This window comes from Taudactylus pleione, unplaced genomic scaffold, assembly GCF_031769625.1.
Source record: "Taudactylus pleione unplaced genomic scaffold, aTauple2 ptg001352l, whole genome shotgun sequence".
Classification (NCBI taxonomy): domain Eukaryota; kingdom Metazoa; phylum Chordata; class Amphibia; order Anura; family Myobatrachidae; genus Taudactylus; species Taudactylus pleione.
In genome coordinates this window covers 750,467-776,066 of record NW_028285752.1, presented here as the reverse complement: position 1 = coordinate 776,066, position 25,600 = coordinate 750,467, and the positions used below count along the sequence as shown (strand labels likewise).

General features: G+C 47.4%; 1 protein-coding gene across 1 annotated transcript in view; it reads right to left on the bottom strand.

The window, feature by feature from the left end:
- The window catches only part of LOC148443015 (BTB/POZ domain-containing protein KCTD3-like), a 119,127-nt gene that overhangs the window by 81,319 nt on the left and 12,208 nt on the right, over positions 1-25,600 (bottom strand). The window contains 2 exon segments of the mRNA XM_088463387.1: positions 18,629-18,674; positions 19,838-19,891. Of these exon segments, the coding sequence (XP_088319513.1) occupies positions 18,629-18,674; positions 19,838-19,891 (100 nt within the window).

The window sequence follows — 25,600 nt, the reverse complement described above, 5'->3', positions numbered from 1 at the left end:
AATAGACACATTCACTAACACCGACAAGACGGAATATACACATTCACTAACACCGACAAGACGGGATATACACATTTACTAACACAGACTAGACAGAATCTACACATTTACTAACACCGACAAGACGGGATATACACCTTTACTAACACCGACAAGACGGGATATACACATTTACTAACACCGACAAGACGGGATATACACATTTACTAACACCGACAAGACGGAATATACACATTTACTAACACCGACAAGACGGGATATACACATTTACTAACACTGACAAGACGGGATATACACATTTACTAACACCGACAAGACGGAATATACACATTTACTAACACCGACAAGACGGGATATACACATTTACTAACACCGACAAGACGAAATATACACATTTACTAACACCGACAAGACGGGATATACACATTTACTAACACCGACAAGACGAAATATACACATTTACTAACTCCGACAAGACGGGATATACACATTTACTAACACCGACAAGACGGGATATACACATTTACTAACACCGACAAGACGGGATATACACATTTACTAACACCGACAAGACGGGATATACACATTTACTAACACCGACAAGACGGGATATACACATTTACTAACACCGACTAGACAGAATATACACATTTACTAACACTGACAAGACGGAATATACACATTTACTAACACCGACAAGACGGAATATACACATTTACTAACACCGACAAGACAGGATATACACATTTACTAACACTGACAAGACGGAATATACACATTTACTAACACCGACAAGACGGGATATACACATTTACTAACACCGACAAGACGGAATATACACATTTACTAACACCGACAAGACGGGATATACACATTTACTAACACAGACTAGACAGAATATACACATCTACTAACACAGACAAGACGGAATATACACATTTACTAACACCGACAAGACGGAATATACACATTTACTAACACCGACAAGACGGGATATACACATTTACTAACACCGACAAGACGGAATATACACATTTACTAACACAGACTAGACAGAATATACACATTTACTAACACCGACAAGACGGAATATACACATTTACTAACACCGACAAGACGGGATATAGGACGGGATATACACCTTTACTAACAACGACAAGACGGAATCTACACATTTACTAACACCGACAAGACGGGATATACACATTTACTAACACAGACTAGACAGAATATACACATTTACTAACACTGACAAGACGGAATATACACATTTACTAACACCGACAAGACGGGATATACACATTTACTAACACCGACAAGACGGGATATACACATTTACTAACACCGACAAGACGGAATATACACATTTACTAACACCGACAAGACGGGATATACACATTTACTAACACAGACTAGACAGAATATACACATTTACTACACCGACAAGACGGGATATACACATTCACTAACACCGACAAGACGGAATAGACACATTCACTAACACCGACAAGACGGGATATAGGACGGGATATACACCTTTACTAACAACGACAAGACGGAATCTACACATTTACTAACACCGACAAGACGGGATATACACATTTACTAACACAGACTAGACAGAATATACACATTTACTAACACCGACAAGACGGAATATACACATTTACTAACACCGACAAGACGGGATATACACATTTACTAACACCGACAAGACGGGATATACACATTTACTAACACCGACAAGACGGGATATACACATTTACTAACACCGACAAGACGGGATATACACATTTACTAACACAGACTAGACAGAATATACACATTTACTAACACCGACAAGACGGGATATACACATTTACTAACACCGACAAGACGGGATATACACATTTACTAACTCCGACAAGACGGGATATACACATTTACTAACACCGACAAGACGGGATATACACATTTACAAACACAGACTAGACAGAATATACACATTTACTAACACCGACAAGACGGGATATACACATTTACTAACACCGACAAGACGGGATATAGGACGGGATATACACCTTTACTAACAACGACAAGACGGAATCTACACATTTACTAACACCGACAAGACGGGATATACACATTTACTAACACAGACTAGACAGAATATACACATTTACTAACACTGACAAGACGGAATATACACATTTACTAACACCGACAAGACGGGATATACACATTTACTAACACCGACAAGACGGGATATACACATTTACTAACACCGACAAGACGGAATATACACATTTACTAACACCGACAAGACGGGATATACACATTTACTAACACAGACTAGACAGAATATACACATTTACTACACCGACAAGACGGGATATACACATTCACTAACACCGACAAGACGGAATAGACACATTCACTAACACCGACAAGACGGGATATAGGACGGGATATACACCTTTACTAACAACGACAAGACGGAATCTACACATTTACTAACACCGACAAGACGGGATATACACATTTACTAACACAGACTAGACAGAATATACACATTTACTAACACCGACAAGACGGAATATACACATTTACTAACACCGACAAGACGGGATATACACATTTACTAACACCGACAAGACGGGATATACACATTTACTAACACCGACAAGACGGGATATACACATTTACTAACACCGACAAGACGGGATATACACATTTACTAACACAGACTAGACAGAATATACACATTTACTAACACCGACAAGACGGGATATACACATTTACTAACACCGACAAGACGGGATATACACATTTACTAACACTGACAAGACGGGATATACACATTTACTAACACCGACAAGACGGAATAGACACATTCACTAACACCGACAAGACGGAATATACACATTCACTAACACCGACAAGACGGGATATACACATTTACTAACACAGACTAGACAGAATCTACACATTTACTAACACCGACAAGACGGGATATACACCTTTACTAACACCGACAAGACGGGATATACACATTTACTAACACCGACAAGACGGGATATACACATTTACTAACACCGACAAGACGGAATATACACATTTACTAACACCGACAAGACGGGATATACACATTTACTAACACTGACAAGACGGGATATACACATTTACTAACACCGACAAGACGGAATATACACATTCACTAACACCGACAAGACAGAATATACACATTTACTAACACGACAAGACGAAATACTTCCTTATATTATTATACTGGATACAAAACAGGGTAATGCGGCTCCCATTACCGCTATCAGCAGGCAGCACTTATACAGCAGACAAATGCTGCCGTTTCTCCAACTTAACATGTAAAATAAATCTGCTTTTCTGGTAGCGTCTTTCCCTTATATAGGTTCACAGTGCACATGCGTCTAAATGAGCCCCCTATGTAACATAATGTTCACGTACTGCAACGAAAAAAATTAAATCACCTGCTCTGCAACCACTGCAACTCTCACAGCCACCACTAGGTGGGGTAACGGCTTCTAATACACTATACATGAATATCACCAGTTGTATTAAAGAATAATACACATATAAATAGCATGCTACTACTGCAGACTGTGGGCCTGATTCAGAGCTGTATGCTAACTATGCTGCGTCATTCTATGCAGCAGCTGTGCATAATTACGCAAGAGGTGTCTTAAGTAAAAAGACGTTCACTGCCGGGTTCTCTGAAGTGCTGGCGCGTCCTAGGACGCAGCATCGGACCAACTGCGCAACCATCGGACATCTAAGTACCTGTTAGGGCACTCAGGATGTCCAGCAAAATGATGCTGCCTGGACTAGTGAGGGTGTGTCTGAGGACGCATCCACCGGCTTCGGCATGTGGCCAGAAAATGGGGCAGACACGCTATTTTCTGGAACGCTCCCCGGAGCATATATAGAGACACAAAAAGATGGCTACATAGCTGTTCCCTGGATATTTCGCCTCATTGCGCATTTGGCCAGCGGCAGGATTTGCGTTTTCTGTCCATCCCCAACTACATAACAGCAGAATGAATTGTCCGTCCAAGCGCTATAGTCAGGGTTTGATCCAACAGATGCGAATTGCTCACGGCCTGAGTGTGATTGTATGCCACACTGACAGGACGCAGATATTCCTTTCCTTCCCTTAACAGCAAATATGTCGGAGTCTTGTTTGTGCTCGGGGCGCGAGGACACCCACCCCGCATCGAACCCCCGCTGCACATTACATCTACCCCCCCCGCCGCAGAGCATGGTGCCATCTTCTCTGCTTACTCCCCACCCAGGATCAGGCAAACAGACATCATATCGCAACTTTCACCTGCTGCCATTTATTACCAGTGATGTATAACAAGAGATATGGTAAGAATTTACCTTTGTTATCTCTGTTTCCATAGGGTCCACAGGGTTGACCTTGGGGTATAGGTTGGGAACCAAATCCGGGCACCACGCAGTTAAAGCTTTTAGCTCCCAGGATGCACTTGGGTCCACTCTCCCTATAACCCCACCCCCAGCCAGAGGCACCTCAGTTTGTAAGTAGTCAAAGGCCGGAGGAGGAGAGAAAAAGAGAGAAAACTGGAACACTCGATAACCATACTCACAGAAATGGGAGACGGAAAACAGGTGACCAGTCACACAGCCCATTTGAAACCAGGTGCGTCAGGGCGGGCGCCCTGTGGACTTCGTAGAAACAGAGATAACAAAGGTAAGTTCTTACCATATCTCTTGTTTTCTACTTCAGGGTCCATAGGGGGTCCACAGGGTTGACATTGGGGATGTCCCAAAGCAGTTCAACCAAGGGAGGGGACGCTCCTGTGCTGAGAGGAGAATCCGCCGCCAAAAAGGAAGCATCCTGAGAGGCAAAGGAAAACAATGCCTAGAACCTTAAAAAGGTGTGGACAGAAGACCACGTGGCCACCTAGCAAGGCAAAACAGCCAAGGCGCCACAGCGAGCCACCCACGAGGGTTACATGGCCCGAGAAAAAACAAGCAGCAACAACAGAAAGGCCTACCCATGGGTAGGCCCCTGAAGAAGACATACGAGGCCGTCCAGCCAACATATGGCCATAGGCCGGCCATCCTTTCCTGTTAAAACCAGAAATCTCAGACCACCAATAAGGAGTCCGATTTCCGTCAGGAACTTGAATGGATCACATAAATCCACAGAGGCCGGACCACAGTCAATGAGGCCACACCAGCCGAGAGGACTGGGGACTGAATGGCCGCACCATAAGTTCCAGAATAATATGGAACCTGAAAATCACTAAGAAGAAACACAGGGTGAGAGCAACTCACACCCTGACAAGATGCCCTCCAGAAGAGGGAGCCACATGAGAACGCTCCCAATTACGACACTCACCTGGTTGATATAAACTCCCTGATAGAAAGAGAGAAAGCCAAAGCAATAGACCATGTAATGGCTATCACAACCAGCGGTTCCATTAACTTTCCCCGGAGTTAACGAAGAACCACTCCTAACTCCCAAGGAGTCCCTAGGGAGGACAAATGGAGGCATAATCCAGAAAACACTCCAAAGGATGAACTGGATATCAGAGCGGAGCAATTCCATATCCTAATCATACTGACAGTGTAGAGATCTGCACTGTCAGGAAGGCCAGGCCGAGGGTGAAACCCAAGCCAGCCGGAAGGAATGCCAGAATATCTGGAAATCCTGGACACCAGAGGATCGTATCGATAGGTATAATACCATAAGAATTATGGCTGCCACAGTTTGTGGTAGGTCCCAGCAAAAGCTGATCCATGTGCTCCAATCATTCCAACGATGACAAAGTCAGGGAAGCCGTAAGACCACTGTAGGGACGTAGTCAAAGACAAACGACCCAGGTCCAAGGCAAACCCCAGGACCCTGAGACAACAGGTCTGGGTAGTGAAGCATCAGGAATGGAGTATCGATGGAGAGACTCCGAAAAACCAAGTACCCCTGACATCTGGGGCAATCAGGAGCCACCAGCAGGAAAGCATCTCTGTCTTGATTGAAACACTTCCCTCGAGGAAGAATGGAGACTGGAGAACACAGGTACGCAAATTGGAAGAACCACTTCACCGACAAAGAGTCACTGAAGGTTGCTTCAGAATCCCCAGAGTTGAACTGTAACACCATAGTGTGATAGAGTCAGAAGGCCATTAGTGTCACCTCAGGAGGGCCCCCCCCCTGCTCACCAGGAGATGAAACCTCTCTTGGGGAAGAGACTAGTCCCCGGGATGCACGTCGTAACGGCTGAGGACTCCCGCTTCCCAATGGAGAGCACCTGAAATGAACACTGTCGAGATGGTCGGGAGGAGACCCCCAGACAATGTCCGAATGTATGACATACCTGACATTGCCACCCAACGAACAGTATTGCTAAAAAGGAAGCCACTGTTCTGACCCTGTCGGACTGAACTTTTTCAGGTTCACCGGGAAACAAGGGCTATGCCAGAGTATAGGCCCAAGACAGGCTAAAGTTCCAACAAGTTAATTGACAGGGTGGAATCGACAGACATCCAATTGCACTGAAATGGATGCGAACCAGACACTGTCCTTAGCAAAGAATACCCTGGACGAGATGGTCATAGTCACCGACTTGCCTCCGGGGAGAGCAGCATCGTTTGAACAGTGATCAGACAGAAAAAACTTGTTCCATCTGGAGATAAGCCAATTATGGAAAGGCCTGAAATGGAACTAAGCCCATTCCACCCTTCCAAAGGCAGACACTGAATAGTGGACCATGCATCCCAGAGTGCAAAGACATATGTCGACTGCGCAGACATCCATGTACTCCTAATGGAAGAGTGGAGATGCCGTCTTACGCCAGAAGAATTCTCAGATTCTCAGAATCCAGCAGGGCTCCTAGGTGAAGAATACCCAGAGAGGGATGCAGGGAGGACCTTTTTTCCCCATTGATTAAACGTCTGCACCCTGAAGAAGCCACAGTCAACCTGACCCGGCTGTAAAGTACCCCGGTGATCCTGCTAAGAGCAGGAGGCCATCCAGGTACAGGAGCATTGGGATATACTGAACAGAAGAACTGTCAGAAAATCCAAAACGCTGGTAAACCCCCGTGGGGCTGAGAACAGTCCCAACAGGCAGAGCCCGAAAAACCGTAAGTGCTGTGATACAGCAAACCTCAGTCCATGCTGAGGCAAGGTCTCTGTAAGTACCCGTAGGCACGCGTCCTGTATATCCAGTGATACCATAAAGTCCCCAGGTTTCAAACATAGTATGATGGAGCATAGGGATTGCCTCCTGAGCCCAGGTAGCTTTAGGAACTGGTTCAGGGAATTGAGACAGAGAATAGGCCAAAGAGGACCATTCAGCCACCGCACCAGAAAGAAAGCAGAAAAACCAGTCCCTCGCTGAGAAAGTGGGGATGGCCCAATTAGCTCCGCTTACCCCAACAACTGTATAGCTTTCTGGATTCGTAAGGCCCTGTTCGGGTCCGAATAAGGGCCTGCGTACCATCACATGGAAATAGGCCGCCTGAGCAAAGAGAGGGCGTACCCTCCTACCCACGTAGATGCGTCAACTAGACACTAGTACCGGGCGAACTGAGAAAATCGCCATCTCCCAGTGGTAGGCCTGTCTCGTCATGCTGACGATATATCCGTAGGTTCAGAAGCAGGATCGGCTGGCAGTCCAGGCCTGCTCGGTTGAAGAAACAGACCTTTAGGCTGACCCAGACGACAAAAAGACTTAACAGACTTAGTCTGAGGCCCTGTAGTGGGCATAGCTGAAGGCGGGAAATTTGTACTGCCACTGTCAAGGTCAGGATCCAACAAGATCTACCCTATAGATGGTATCTGCACCTCTGCATTCCCAGAGCGCAGCCATAGGGTATTACGGAGGATACCGTCGCAGCCGGAACTCTGAAAGTTAGGAGACTGGTATCCAATATAGGCATGTCCACCTATGACAACTGCATATATTACGTGAGTGACCAAATACATTTGAACCCCAGACGTGTTGGAGGGGAAAAACATTACAAATGCATCAGCTCAGTATGCAATAGTATTAACCAACCATGCTATAGCCATGGTAGGATGGGTAACAACCCCTGAAAGCGAGTATACTGATTTCAGGCAGAGTTACCACCTACGGATCAGAAGAATCCGACCACGCAGGAATGGGATGCGTAGTAACGTCTGTAATCCGACGAGTAACACGCCCATCCACCCCATGAGGGGCTCGTGATGACCCTCAGGGAATTTGGGACAGGAGGCCAAACACTGTTGTAATACCTCATAACTGACAACAGCCAGAGTCCCGCCATGCGATCCCCCCGCTAGTCAGCAACAGGGAACCAGAAGGCACGCAATACTGAGGGTGTATGATACAGGTACAGGTCAACATTCACTCTAACCAGAATGGACCTGCCACCAGCCCAAAGCAGGGATAATAATACTTGAAATAGGCTTCCCCCCGTGTAAGAGGGAAAGAGCCCAAAACAGTATCCAGTTCACGCAGAGCCAACTGAAAAGTAACCACAGAGCGTCAACCACGCCACTTTGCGTTTCGTAGAAAACGACATCCACCCAGGGTGGCCGTGGGAATCCCTGCAAGGGGAATGACAGACTATGGTGGCACCAGAGGGAATTCATATACTGCGAAAACCCCCTGCAGGGAGCAGTAGTCTGTGTCACAGGGGAAGAGTGCAAGAAACTGCGAGATACCCTGAGATGAAAAGGGCAGTATGGTGAAGTAACCCCCAGGTGAGGTACAACAATGGGGCCCACCCGGCGATCCGCAATTGAGAGGATCCCGAGAAAACAAACCGCCCAAGGGGGTCGTGAAAGGGTGCCGGCACCAGATGACGCCACAAACAGAACCCTTTATGAAACAAATCCTCCGCACTAACACCTGCAGCACATGACTTGCAGGATAGCAAAAATGGGTGCAGTATAACGCTCTGTCTCCTGGTCAAACATATCTGACCAATCTTGGCGGAAATATCAATCAGTGCTATACTGGTCCTGACTGATGCTAAAATTAGCCGCAGGGACCCATTTTCAGCGTATGCAACACACAGGCCCTCATTCAGAGCCGTACGCTCTGAGCAGAGCGCACGCTCTGAATGAGGGCCGGCCTCCATGAAAATGGAGCGTCCTCCTGGACGCTCGTATAGCTGTGGGTCACCACCCACAGCCTATACGAGCGTGCATTTTGATGGCCGCGATGGTCGTGACCATCGCGACCATCGAAACTGCGAGCCGGAGCCTGCGGTTGAGGTTTTCAACCGCAAGCTCCGGAGTGATTTTGGCTCTGATAGATGTCAGTGGGCCGGCTTCTGACGGGAGGCGTTCCCGTGGGAACGCCCCCGTCAGGGTGGCACGCCCCCGGCACGCCCACCAAAGGGGGCGTGCTGTCAATCAACATCGACAGCACGCCCCCTTTGATCAGACACAACGAGCGAAGGACTTTCCTTCGCTCGTCGCGCGTATGCTCAGTCCAGAACATCGACCCACTTGCGAGCGGAAAGCCGCTCGCGAGTGGGTCTGAATCAGGCCCACAGTTCCAACGAAAATGTGGCAACGTGCAGCACGCAACAGTATGTGACAAACCTCACAAATATCAACGAGTACATAAATGTGAGGTCTCAGAACCACCCTAAGTACAGCTGTATTAGGGCAGATAAAGAAAAGGGATAGATATACACTGACAGGTGAGAGAATTAAATACAGACAGTCAGCACTAGCATAAGTCACATACAATGCAGATATATACATATATACATAAACATGTCATATAATATACTGCACTATTACACTGCATTCAACTTACCCAGATTCAGTGTCTGGGAAGGCTACAGCGCTGTGTACACTGACCTGATGGTGAGGTACGCAGGGGGACTGGACTCACTGCCATCTCCGGAGCTCTGCTGCTGCACCACAAGAAAATGGCCGCTGGAGACCTCAGAAGAAGCGTGGCCCGCGGAGGAAGCAGCTCAGCGACGCCAGACTATACATACTGAAAGGCGCGCTGAGCTGAGGGGAGGAGCCGCTGTAACAGGGAAAGCTTCCTCCCCTGGCCGGCTATTAACCTCCCGGGACGCCGGCTCCCAGCGCCGATCAGTAAGTCCCTGGTGGTCTAGTGGACACACGGGGTATGGGGGGCCCGCCGCCACTGCCGGCGCCTCCGGTCTGTCCCCGGAGACCGGAGGCACAGGACTGCATATTAAATGCGCGGATCACCGCAAGCAGTGATCCGCGACCTTACCTGCTCCCCGTAGATCCGGCAGCAGTCCTGGGCGCCCGCAGAGTCCGGCTAGTACAGACTCTGGGGTCCCGCTGAGATCCCCAGATCTGTACTGGCGTCTCAGCGCCGGCGGGGTGACGGAGCGGCAGCTTAGACGTCCTATGGACAGTCCAACGCTGCCGTTCTGAAAGTCCAAAGTTAAAATAAAAAAACTCTGTACTTAGAAAAAAATATATATAGCTTAGGGGCTGCTAATCAGCTCCCCACTGCACTAAACGGTGACCCGACTCCGGCCGGGCACCAACTTAAACTGAGGTGCCTCTGGCTGGGGGTGGGGTTATAGGGAGAGTGGACCCAAGTGCATCCTGGGAGCTAAAAGCTTTAACTGCGTGGTGCCTGGATTTGGTTCCCAACCTATACCCCAAGGTCAACCCTGTGGACCCCCTATGGACCCTGAAGTAGAAATAGCGCACGCATGTTCCGCAGCGCTGTACAGAGACTATTTACCCATTCACATCAGTCCCTGCCCCCAGTACAGCTTACAGTCTATGGGGCGAGTTCAGAGCTGTGCGCTAACCCGATGGGTTGTGCCTCCTCCGCGCAGGCGTAATGACCCGCACTGCGCATGACCCCGTATGCAGAGCGACAGCAGACGGTCAGTGATTGACATCACAATCCGCTGACAGATTTCTTGGCCTCATTTGTGCATCTGCGTCGATCAGCTTACATGACCCCAAGGTCACTCAACCGGCAGAGAATCCCACATATGATCCGATGCGTCCATGGATGCGGTTCAGATCAGTCAGCATTGCAGTAGGCGTGATTCCTCCTGCTGCGTTACCATAATAGTGTTATACCAAGGTAGCAACCGGCAGCGGCTCATGTCCTCTTGCCTGAGGGGGGCTGCTGCCGGTCTGGCCATGGCCAAGAAGATTCCGGCGCCCGCTTGATGATTCTGGCAGACGCCGAGACCGGTGGCACCGAGCACGGGCATAACACCGGCTTCTAGGGGCTGCCCAATAGGATAATCGCAGCCCGGACTGCCAGTCGCAGGTGGAGGAAACAGGTGGGGCTTCCAATAGGAAGCCACCTCCAGTCACAGTGTAGCCACCTCCAGTCACAGTGTAGCCACCTCCAGTCACAGTGTAGCCGGGGCAGTCACAGTGTAGCCGGGGCAGTCACAGTGTAGCCGGGGAAGTCACAGTGTAGCCACCTCCAGTCACAGTGTAGCAGGGGCAGTCACAGTGTAGCCACCTCCAGTCACAGTGTAGCAGGGGAAGTCACAGTGTAGCCACCTCCAGTCACAGTGTAGCAGGGGCAGTCACAGTGTAGCCACCTCCAGTCACAGTGTAGCCACCTCCAGTCACAGTGTAGCAGGGGAAGTCACTGTGTAGCCACCTCCAGTCACAGTGTAGCCACCTCCAGTCACAGTGTAGCCACCTCCAGTCACAGTGTAGCCACCTCCAGTCACAGTGTAGCCAGTGCAGTCACAGTGTAGCCACCTCCAGTCACAGTGTAGCCACCTCCAGTCACAGTGTAGCCACCTCCAGTCACAGTGTATTAGGGGCAGTCACAGTGTAGCCGCCTCCAGTCACAGTGTAGCCGCCTCCAGTCACAGTGTAGCCGCCTCCAGTCACAGTGTATTAGGGGCAGTCACAGTGTAGCCACCTCCAGTCACAGTGTAGCCAGTGCAGTCACAGTGTAGCCACCTCCAGTCACAGTGTAGCCAGTGCAGTCACAGTGGAGCCACCTCCAGTCACAGTGCAGCCAATGCAGTCACAGTGTAGCCACCTCCAGTCACAGTGTAGCCAGTGCAGTCACAGTGTAGCCACCTCCAGTCACAGTGTAGCCAGTGCAGTCACAGTGGAGCCACCTCCAGTCACAGTGTATTAGGGGCAGTCACAGTGTAGCCACCTCCAGTCACAGTGTAGCCAGTCCAGTCACAGTGTAGCCGCCACCAGTCGCAGTGTAGCCGGGGCAGTCACAGTGTAGCCGGGGCAGTCACAGTGTAGTAGGGGAAGTCACAGTGTAGCAGGGGCAGTCACAGTGTAGCCACCTCCAGTCACAGTGTAGCCACCTCCAGTCACAGTGTAGCAGGGGAAGTCACAGTGTAGCCGGGGCAGTCACAGTGTAGCCGGGGAAGTCACAGTGTAGCCGGGGAAGTCACAGTGTAGCCGGGGAAGTCACAGTGTAGCCGGGCCAGTCACAGTGTAGCCGGGGCAGTCACAGTGTAGCCGGGGCAGTCACAGTGTAGCCACCTCCAGTCCCAGTGTAGCAGGGGCAGTCACAGTGTAGCCACCTCCAGTCACAGTGTAGCCGGGGCAGTCACAGTGTAGCAGAGGCAGTCACAGTGTAGCAAGGGCAGTCACAGTGTAGCAGGGGAAGTCACAGTGTAGCAGGGGAAGTCACAGTGTAGCCACCTCCAGTCACAGTGTAGCAGGGGCAGTCACAGTGTAGCAGGGGCAGTCACAGTGTAGCAGGGGCAGTCACAATGTAGCCACCTCCAGTCACAGTGTAGCCACCTCCAGTCACAGTGTAGCCACCTCCAGTCACAGTATAGCCAGGGCAGTCACAGTATAGCCAGGGCAGTCACAGTATAGCCAGGGCAGTCACAGTATAGCCAGGGCAGTCACAGACTGTAACTGGGGCACTGCAGTATAGGTTTTTACAGGGGAGACTGGAGGCCCTAGGTAATATCCCCAACTGGTAGCAACTTTGATAGCAACTGCATCTGAGGCGGAACCACTCCCTATGTTCCCTACCACATGCTCACAAATATACACACGTAGGGTTAAATTTTTTTGTTGGAATCCAATTAACCTACCAGTATATTTTTGGAGTATTTGAGGAAACCAGGGCACCCGGAGGAAACCCCACGCAAGCGCAGGAAGAAGATACAAACTACATACAGTTAGGGCTGTAGCTGAAATTGAACCCACGACCTCAGTGCTGTGAGGCAGTAATGCTAACCACTACACCATCTGTGCTGTAAACTCCATTGTAGCTCATTTATGTGAATTATGCAATGGGCCCGATTCTGCGACGTGGCGATGCCGCACGCAGTTGGCCGATGTTTAAGTCTACGATTACATATGGGACATACTGCACATGCGCCCAGATAGTTAGCTCTGACAGACATAGCACAGAATGTAACACATGGTCTGTGAGATTCAGTGGGAGCTCTGTGAGGTAACGGGAGGGGGCTAAGAAGATGCGGGCATGTCATGGGCATGTCGCTATAAACTGCAGCCCACCTTTACATCATACATTGATCCTACCATGGGGAACGCTGTATAATACAAGCTAACATACGCTGTGTGTGAGGTCTAGGTCACCTTTACCTCATACACAGATCCTACCATGGGGAACACTGTATATTACAGGCTAACATACGCTGTGTGTGAGGACTAGGTCACCTTTACCTCATACACTGATCCTACCATGGGGAAAGCTGTATATTACAGGCTAACATACGCTGTGTGTGAGGACTACTTCACCTTTACATCATACACTGATCCTACCATGGGGAACGCTGTATAATACAGGCTAACATACGCTGTGTGTGAGGACTAGGTCACCTTTACCTCATACACTGATCCTACCATGGGGAACACTGTATAATACAGGCTAACATATGCTGCGTGTGAGGTCTACTTCACCTTTACATCATACACAGATCCTACCATGGGGAACGCTGTATAATACAAGCTAACATACTCTGTGTCTGAGGTCTATTTCACCTTTACATCATACACTGATCCTACCATGGGGAACGCTGTATATTACAGGCTAACATACGCTGTGTCTGAGGTCTAGGTCACCTTTACCTCATACACTGATCTTACCATGGGGAACGCTGTATAATACAGGCTAACATACGCTGTGTGTGAGGTCTAGGTCACCTTTACCTCATACACTGATCCTACCAGGGGGAACGCTGTATAATACAGTCTAACATACACTGTGTGTGAGTACTAGGTCACCTTTACCTCATACACTGATCCTACCAGGGGGAACGCTGTATAATACAGGCTAACATACGCTGTGTGTGAGGTCTAGGTCACCTTTACCTCATACACTGATCCTACCAGGGGGAACGCTGTATAATACAGTCTAACATACACTGTGTGTGAGTACTAGGTCACCTTTACATCATACACTGATACAACCATGGGGAACGCTGTATAATACAGGCTAAGATACGCTGTGTGTGAGGTCTAGTTCACCTTTACATCATACACTGATCCTACCATGGGGAACGCTGTATATTACAGGCTAATACGCTGTGAGGACTAGGTCACCTTTACCTCATACACTGATCCTACCATGGGGAACGCTGTATAATACAGGCTAACATACGCTGTGTGTGAGGTCTAGGTCACCTTTACCTCATACACTGATCCTACCATGGGGAACGTTGTATAATACAGGCTAACATCCGCTGTGTGTGAGGACTAGTTCTCCTTTACATCATACACTGATCCTACCATGGGGAACGTTGTATAATACAGGCTAACATACGCTGTGTGTGAGGTCTAGGTCACCTTTACATCATACACTGATCCTACAGTGTGGAACGCTATATATTACAGGCTAACATACGCTGTGTGTGAGGACTAGGTCACCTTTACCTCATACACTGATCCTACCATGGGGAACACTGTATATTACAGGCTAACATACGCTGTGTGTGAGGTTTAGGTCACCTTTACCTCATACACTGATCCTACCATAGGAAAGTTGTATAATACAGGCTAACATACGCTGTGTGTGAGGACTAGGTCACCTTTACATCATACACTGATCCTACCATTGGGAACGCTGTATAATACAGGCTAACATACGCTGTGTGTGAGGACTAGGTCACCTTTACCTCATACACTGATCCTACCATAGGAACGTTGTATAATACAGGCTAACATACGCTGTGTGTGAGGACTAGGTCACCTTTACATCATACACTGATCCTACAGTGTGGAACGCTATATATTACAGGCTAACATACGCTGTGTGTGAGGTCTAGGTCACCTTTACATCATACACTGATCCTACAATGGGGAACACTGTATATTACAGGCTAACATACGCTGTGTGTGAGGTCAAGGTCACCTTTACCTCATACACTGATCCTACCATGGGGAACACTGTATATTACAGGCTAACATACGCTGTGTGTGTGGACTAGGTCACCTTTACCTCATACACTGATCCTACCATGGGGAACGCTGTATAATACAGGCTAACATACGCTGTGTGTGAGGACTAGGTCACCTTTACCTCATACACTGATCCTACCATGGGGAAAGCTGTATATTACAGGCTAACATACGCTGTGTGTGAGGACTACTTCACCTTTACATCATACACTGATCCTACCATGGGAAACGCTGTATAATACAGGCTAACATACGCTGTGTGTGAGGACTACTACACCTTTACATCATACACTGATCCTACCATGGGGAACGCTGTATAATACAGGCTAACATACGCTGTGTGTGAGGACTAGGTCACCTTTACCTCATACACTGATCCTACCATGGGGAACACTGTATAATACAGGCTAACATACGCTGTGTGTGAGGTCTACTTCACCTTTACATCATACACAGATCCTACCATGGGGAACGCTGTATAATACAAGCTAACATACTCTGTGTCTGAGGTCTATTTCACCTTTACATCATACACTGATCCTACCATGGGGAACGCTGTATATTACAGGCTAACATACGCTGTGTCTGAGGTCTAGGTCACCTTTACCTCATACACTGATCTTACCATGGGGAACGCTGTATAATACAGGCTAACATACGCTGTGTGTGAGGTCTAGGTCACCTTTACCTCATACACTGATCCTACCAGGGGGAACGCTGTATAATACAGTCTAACATACACTGTGTGTGAGTACTAGGTCACCTTTACCTCATACACTGATCCTACCAGGGGGAACGCTGTATAATACAGGCTAACATACGCTGTGTGTGAGGTCTAGGTCACCTTTACCTCATACACTGATCCTACCAGGGGGAACGCTGTATAATACAGTCTAACATACACTGTGTGTGAGTACTAGGTCACCTTTACATCATACACTGATACAACCATGGGGAACGCTGTATAATACAGGCTAAGATACGCTGTGTGTGAGGTCTAGTTCACCTTTACATCATACACTGATCCTACCATGGGGAACGCTGTATATTACAGGCTAATACGCTGTGAGGACTAGGTCACCTTTACCTCATACACTGATCCTACCATGGGGAACGCTGTATAATACAGGCTAACATACGCTGTGTGTGAGGTCTAGGTCACCTTTACCTCATACACTGATCCTACCATGGGGAACGTTGTATAATACAGGCTAACATCCGCTGTGTGTGAGGACTAGTTCTCCTTTACATCATACACTGATCCTATCATGGGGAACACTGTATATTACAGGCTAACATACGCTGTGTGTGAGGTCTAGGTCACCTTTACATCATACACTGATCCTACAGTGTGGAACGCTATATATTACAGGCTAACATACGCTGTGTGTGAGGACTAGGTCACCTTTACCTCATACACTGATCCTACCATGGGGAACACTGTATATTACAGGCTAACATACGCTGTGTGTGAGGTTTAGGTCACCTTTACCTCATACACTGATCCTACCATAGGAAAGTTGTATAATACAGGCTAACATACGCTGTGTGTGAGGACTAGGTCACCTTTACATCATACACTGATCCTACAGTGTGGAACGCTATATATTACAGGCTAACATACGCTGTGTGTGAGGACTAGGTCACCTTTACATCATACACTGATCCTACCATTGGGAACGCTGTATAATACAGGCTAACATACGCTGTGTGTGAGGACTAGGTCACCTTTACCTCATACACTGATCCTACCATAGGAACGTTGTATAATACAGGCTAACATACGCTGTGTGTGAGGACTAGGTCACCTTTACATCATACACTGATCCTACAGTGTGGAACGCTATATATTACAGGCTAACATACGCTGTGTGTGAGGTCTAGGTCACCTTTACATCATACACTGATCCTACAATGGGGAACACTGTATATTACAGGCTAACATACGCTGTGTGTGAGGTCAAGGTCACCTTTACCTCATACACTGATCCTACCATGGGGAACACTGTATATTACAGGCTAACATACGCTGTGTGTGTGGACTAGGTCACCTTTACCTCATACACTGATCCTACCATGGGGAACGCTGTATAATACAGGCTAACATACGCTGTGTGTGAGGTCTAGGTCACCTTTACATCATACACTGATCCTACAATGGGGAACACTGTATATTACAGGCTAACATACGCTGTGTGTGAGGTCAAGGTCACCTTTACCTCATACACTGATCCTACCATGGGGAACGCTGTATAATACAGGCTAACATACGCTGTGTGTGAGGACTAGGTCACCTTTACCTCATACACTGATCCTACCATGGGGAACGCTGTATATTACAGGCTAACATACGCTGTGAGGACTAGGTCACCTTTACCTCATACACTGATCCTACCATGGGGAACGCTGTATAATACAAGCTAACATACGCTGTGTGTGAGGTCTAGGTCACCTTTACCTCATACACTGATCCTACCATGGGGAACGCTGTATAATACAGGCTAACATCCGCTGTGTGTGAGGTCTAGGTCACCTTTACATCATACACTGATCCTACCATGGGGAACGTTGTATGTTACAGGCTAACATACGCTGTGTGTGAGGACTACTTCACCTTTACATCATACACTGATCCTACCATGGGGAACACTGTATAATACAGGCTAACATACGCTGTGTGTGAGGTCTAGGCCACCTTTACCTCATACACTGATCCTACCATGGGGAACGCTGTATATTACAGGCTAACATACGCTGTGTGTGAGGTCTAGGTCACCTTTACATCATACACTGATCCAACCATGGGGAACACTGTATATTACAGGCTAACATACGCTGTGAGGACTAGCTTACCTTTACCTCGTACACTGATCCTACCATGGGGAACGCTGTATAATACAGGCTAACATACGCTGTGTGTGAGGACTAGGTCACCTTTACATCATACACTGATCCTACCATGGGGAACACTGTATATTACAGGCTAACATACGCTGTGTGTGAGGACTAGTTCTCCTTTACATCATACACTGATCCTACCATGGGGAACGCTGTATATTACAGGCTAACATACGCTGTGTGTGAGGTCTAGGTCACCTTTACATCATACACTGATCCTACCATGGGGAACGCTGTATATTTCAGGCTAACATACGCTGTGTCTGAGGCCTAGACGACATGGCCTCAGATTATTATAGCAGAATTAGCCTATTACAGAGACATACAATACTCAGGAGGAAGACTAAGACATATTACTCACTGCTCCAGTTTCATCGCGGAGGGTTGAAATTCTCCCACTTAAGAGGCTGCAAAACAAATTATTTCATTATAAGTAAAAATCTTAGTAAGAAAATACAATTTAAATTAGAATGCTTTTTTTGTTTACAATAGGCCATTTGCATGAATACTACGCAGCGCTCACTATGTAGGTTATGTAATGGTTATACTCCAGTGATCCCGGCTGCTGGTGCACCCACCGTCTGTTACCTAGATAGAAGGAGATAGTGTCTATTTGGGACCTAGCAATTGGTATGCGGTACTTTATAGCGTCAACCAAATACTACCGCTTCTGGCAGAGACAGCGTAAAATGACTACTGAAAGGAAGTGTAGAGAAAGGTTTTAGACAATAGCAACAAATTAACACTTACAGCCACTATAATAAACGCACGTGCTCTAATTGTATTGTTGTCAACACAAACAAATAAACTTATATCAGAACTTGGGGATATATCATAGGATCATTCTCCCATTTATCAGCAATCTAATAAATACGTGAACTTGCAGTTACCTCTAAAGGTGCAAACACACGGGACGATTCGCTCCCGGCAGGGCTGTGACCACAAACATTGAACGAAATCCTGAACGATGTCGTCCAGTGCCGGCCGCCCTCCCTCATCCCTGAACATGTTCAACCTGACAATATCGTCAGGTTGGACGAGAGGTTCGGGCGATGAACGATAACTACCAACTACAAACAGGAGCGCGCATTGGTCATTATCGGTCATCATTTTGGGGCTGAAACTGAACGATTTTTTGGATGACTGAACGATAACGATATCGTTCCACTGTCCTAAAAATCGGTGCGTGTGTACACAGCATAAGATACATGTTTGGGAAATAAGATTTAACTGATTATTTTAAATGAGATCTCGCCCTGACAAGCTGCAGTAAAATCCGTGCTCCATAACAACCCTACGCAATGGGACCCATTCAATTATCCGTAAGTGCTGCCGGCGGATTAGCGGGATTTCTGCTGGCAGCCAATGGAGGTGTGAGCAGATATGAGCTGCCATAATGGCTCGACATAGACCCCATCAGCTCGCACGTAAATAAATAGGACCCAAGGTGATTTTTTTTTTTTTTAAGAACAAGCTCATTATAGTTTACAAAGTAGTTTGAGATCAAAACTTTAACGCTGATTAGTAGATTGAACTTTGCAGTGCACGGTGTAGCAATAGCACAACTTACCTAGAAAAAAAGGAGTCTGGGATCCACATAAGCGTTTGTCTCGATGTACTGAATCTGGGGGGAAACAAATAAAAAGTTAAATACACTATGAGGACAAAAGTGATTGGACACTGACAGCAATTAGATCAGTGAGATGTTATAGTGACGTCAGTACTGTGTAGGTCACCACGTGCAGTGAGATATTATAGTGAGGTCAGTACTGTGTAGGTCACCACGTGCAGTGAGATGTTATAGTGACGTCAGTACGGTGTAGGTCACCACGTGCAGTGAGATGTTATAGTGACGTCAGTACGGTGTAGGTCACCACGTGCAGTGAGATGTTATAGTGAGGTCAGTACTGTGTAGGTCACCACGTGCAGTGAGATATTATAGTGAGGTCAGTACTGTGTAGGTCACCACGTGCAGTGAGATGTTATAGTGACGTCAGTACGGTGTAGGTCACCACGTGCAGTGAGATGTTATAGTGACGTCAGTACGGTGTAGGTCACCACGTGCAGTGAGATGTTATAGTGAGGTCAGTACTGTGTAGGTCACCACGTGCAGTGAGATGTTAGTGAGGTCAGTACTGTGTAGATCACCACGTGCAGTGAGATGTTATAGTGATGTCAGTACTGTGTAGGTCACCACGTGTAGTGAGATGTTATAGTGAGGTCAGTACTGTGTAGGTCACCACGTGCAGTGAGATGTTATAGTGAGGTCAGTACTGTGTAGGTCACCACGTGCAGTGAGATGTTATAGTGACGTCAGTACTGTGTAGGTCACCACGTGCAGTGAGATGTTATAGTGATGTCAGTACTGTGTAGGTCACCACGTGCAGTGAGATGTTATAGTGACGTCAGTACTGTGTAGGTCACCACGTGCAGTGAGATGTTATAGTGAGGTCAGTACTGTGTAGGTCACCACGTGCAGTGAGATGTTATAGTGAGGTCAGTACTGTGTAGGTCACCACGTGCAGTGAGATGTTATAGTGACGTCAGTACGGTGTAGGTCACCACGTGCAGTGAGATGTTATAGTGAGGTCAGTACTGTGTAGGTCACCACGTGCAGTGAGATGTTATAGTGATGTCAGTACTGTGTAGGTCACCACGTGCAGTGAGATGTTATAGTGACGTCAGTACTGTGTAGGTCACCACGTGCAGTGAGATGTTATAGTGACGTCAGTACTGTGTAGGTCACCACGTGCAGTGAGATGTTATAGTGAGGTCAGTACTGTGTAGGTCACCACGTGCAGTGAGATGTTATAGTGAGGTCAGTACTGTGTAGGTCACCACGTGCAGTGAGATGTTATAGTGACGTCAGTACTGTGTAGGTCACCACGTGCAGTGAGATGTTATAGTGAGGTCAGTACTGTGTAGGTCACCACGTGCAGTGAGATGTTAGTGACGTCAGTACTGTGTAGGTCACCACGTGCAGTGAGATGTTATAGTGACGTCAGTACTGTGTAGGTCACCACGTGCAGTGAGATGTTATAGTGAGGTCAGTACTGTGTAGGTCACCACGTGCAGTGAGATGTTATAGTGAGGTCAGTACAGTGTAGGTCACCACGTGCAGTGAGATGTTATAGTGATGTCAGTACTGTGTAGGTCACCACGTGCAGTGAGATGTTATAGTGAGGTCAGTACTGTGTAGGTCACCACGTGCAGTGAGATGTTATAGTGATGTCAGTACTATGTAGGTCACCACGTGCAGTGAGATGTTATAGTGACGTCAGTGCTGTGTAGGTCACCACGTGCAGTGAGATGTTATAGTGAGGTCAGTACTGTGTAGGTCACCACGTGCAGTGAGATGTTAGTGACATCAGTACTGTGTAGGTCACCACGTGCAGTGAGATGTTATAGTGAGGTCAGTACTGTGTAGGTCACCACGTGCAGTGAGATGTTATAGTGAGGTCAGTACTGTGTAGGTCACCACGTGCAGTGAGATGTTATAGTGAGGTCAGTACTGTGTAGGTCACCACGTGCAGTGAGATGTTATAGTGAGGTCAGTACTGTGTAGGTCACCACGTGCAGTGAGATGTTATAGTGAGGTCAGTACTGTGTAGGTCACCACGTGCAGTGAGATGTTATAGTGACGTCAGTACTGTGTAGGTCACCACGTGCAGTGAGATGTTATAGTGAGATCAGTACTGTGTAGGTCACCACGTGCAGTGAGATGTTATAGTGACGTCAGTACTGTGTAGGTCACCACGTGCAGTGAGATGTTATAGTGAGGTCAGTACTGTGTAGGTCACCATGTGCAGTGAGATGTTATAGTGAGGTCAGTACTGTGTAGGTCACCACGTGCAGTGAGATGTTGTAGTGAGGTCAGTACTGTGTAGGTCACCACGTGCAGTGAGATTTTAGTGATGTCAGTACTGTGTAGGTCACCGCGTGCAGTGAGATGTTATAGTGAGATCAGTACTGTGTAGGTCACCACGTGCAGTGAGATGTTATAGTGACGTCAGTACTGTGTAGGTCACCACGTGCAGTGAGATGTTATAGTGACGTCAGTACTGTGTAGGTCACCACGTGCAGTGAGATGTTATAGTGAGGTCAGTACTGTGTAGGTCACCACGTGCAGTGAGATGTTATAGTGAGGTCAGTGCTATGTAGGTCACCACGTGCAGTGAGATGTTATAGTGAGGTCAGTGCTGTGTAGGTCACCACGTGCAGTGAGATGTTATAGTGAGGTCAGTACTGTGTAGGTCACCATGTGCAGTGAGATGTTATAGTGAGGTCAGTACTGTGTAGGTCACCATGTGCAGTGAGATGTTATAGTGAGGTCAGTACTGTGTAGGTCACCACGTGCAGTGAGATGTTATAGTGACGTCAGTACTGTGTAGGTCACCACGTGCAGTGAGATGTTATAGTGACGTCAGTACTGTGTAGGTCACCACGTGCAGTGAGATGTTATAGTGACGTCAGTACTGTGTAGGTCACCACGTGCAGTGAGATGTTATAGTGACGTCAGTACTGTGTAGGTCACCACGTGCAGTGAGATGCTATAGTGAGATCAGTACTGTGTAGGTCACCACGTGCAGTGAGATGTTATAGTGACGTCAGTACTGTGTAGGTCACCACGTGCAGTGAGATGTTATAGTGAGGTCAGTACTGTGTAGGTCACCACGTGCAGTGAGATGTTATAGTGAGGTCAGTACTATGTAGGTCACCACGTGCAGTGAGATGTTGTAGTGAGGTCAGTACTGTGTAGGTCACCACGTGCAGTGAGATTTTAGTGATGTCAGTACTGTGTAGGTCACCACGTGCAGTGAGATGTTATAGTGACGTCAGTACTGTGTAGGTCACCGCGTGCAGTGAGATGTTATAGTGATGTCAGTACTGTGTAGGTCACCGCGTGCAGTGAGATGTTATAGTGAAGTCAGTACTGTGTAGGTCACCACGTGCAGTGAGATGTTATAGTGAGGTCAGTACTGTGTAGGTCACCACGTGCAGTTAGATGTTATAGTGATGTCAGTACTGTGTAGGTCACCACGTGCAGTGAGTTGTTATAGGAGGTCAGTACTGTGTAGGTCACCACGTGCAGTGAGATGTTATAGTGAGGTCAGTACTGTGTAGGTCACCATGTGCAGTGAGATGTTATAGTGAGGTCAGTACTGTGTAGGTCACCACGTGCAGTGAGATGTTATAGTGAGGTCAGTACTGTGTAGGTCACCACGTGCAGTGAGATGTTATAGTGAGGTCAGTACTGTGTAGGTCACCACGTGCAGTGAGATGTTATAGTGAGGTCAGTACTGTGTAGGTCACCACGTGCAGTGAGATTTTATAGTGAGGTCAGTACTGTGTAGGTCACCACGTGCAGTGAGATGTTATAGTGAGGTCAGTACTGTGTAGGTCACCACGTGCAGTGAGATGTTATAGTGATGTCAGTACTGTGTAGGTCACCACGTGCAGTGAGATGTTATAGTGAGGTCAGTACTGTGTAGGTCACCACGTGCAGTGAGATGTTATAGTGAGGTCAGTACTGTGTAGGTCACCACGTGCAGTGAGATGTTATAGTTACGTCAGTACTGTGTAGGTCATCACGTGCAGTGAGATGTTATAGTTACGTCAGTACTGTGTAGGTCACCACGTGCAGTGAGATGTTATAGTGAGGTCAGTACTGTGTAGGTCACCACGTGCAGTGAGATGTTATAGTGACGTCAGTACTGTGTAGGTCACCACGTGCAGTGAGATGTTATAGTGATGTCAGTACTGTGTAGGTCACCACGTGCAGTGAGATGTTATAGTGACGTCAGTACTGTTTAGGTCACCACGTGCAGTGAGATGTTATAGTGACGGCAGTACTGTGTAGGTCACCACGTGCAGTGAGATGTTATAGTGATGTCAGTACTGTGTAGGTCACCACGTGCAGTGAGATGTTATAGTGATGTCAGTATTGTGTAGGTCACCACGTGCAGTGAGATGTTATAGTGATGTCAGTATTGTGTAGGTCACCACGTGCAGTGAGATGTTATAGTGAGGTCAGTACTGTGTAGGTCACCACGTGCAGTGAGATGTTAGTGACGTCAGTACTGTGTAGGTCACCACGTGCAGTGAGATGTTATAGTGACGTCAGTACTGTGTAGGTCACCACGTGCAGTGAGATGTTATAGTGATGTCAGTACTGTGTAGGTCACCACGTGCAGTGAGATGTTATAGTGAGATCAGTACTGTGTAGGTCACCACGTGCAGTGAGATGTTATAGTGAGATCAGTACTGTGTAGGTCACCACGTGCAGTGAGATGTTATAGTGACGTCAGTACTGTGTAGGTCACCACGTGCAGTGAGATGTTATAGTGAGGTCAGTACTGTGTAGGTCACCATGTGCAGTGAGATGTTATAGTGAGGTCAGTACTATGTAGGTCACCACGTGCAGTGAGATGTTGTAGTGAGGTCAGTACTGTGTAGGTCACCACGTGCAGTGAGATTTTAGTGATGTCAGTACTGTGTAGGTCACCGCGTGCAGTGAGATGTTATAGTGAGATCAGTACTGTGTAGGTCACCACGTGCAGTGAGATGTTATAGTGACGTCAGTACTGTGTAGGTCACCACGTGCAGTGAGATGTTATAGTGACGTCAGTACTGTGTAGGTCACCACGTGCAGTGAGATGTTATAGTGAGGTCAGTACTGTGTAGGTCACCACGTGCAGTGAGATGTTATAGTGAGGTCAGTGCTATGTAGGTCACCACGTGCAGTGAGATGTTATAGTGAGGTCAGTACTGTGTAGGTCACCACGTGCAGTGAGATGTTATAGTGAGGTCAGTACTGTGTAGGTCACCATGTGCAGTGAGATGTTATAGTGAGGTCAGTACTGTGTAGGTCACCATGTGCAGTGAGATGTTATAGTGAGGTCAGTACTGTGTAGGTCACCACGTGCAGTGAGATGTTATAGTGACGTCAGTACTGTGTAGGTCACCACGTGCAGTGAGATGTTATAGTGACGTCAGTACTGTGTAGGTCACCACGTGCAGTGAGATGTTATAGTGACGTCAGTACTGTGTAGGTCACCACGTGCAGTGAGATGTTATAGTGACGTCAGTACTGTGTAGGTCACCACGTGCAGTGAGATGTTATAGTGATGTCAGTACTGTGTAGGTCACCACGTTCAGTGAGATGTTATAGTGACGTCAGTACTGTGTAGGTCACCACGTGCAGTGAGATGTTATAGTGAGGTCAGTACTATGTAGGTCACCACGTGCAGTGAGATGTTGTAGTGAGGTCAGTACTGTGTAGGTCACCACGTGCAGTGAGATTTTAGTGATGTCAGTACTGTGTAGGTCACCA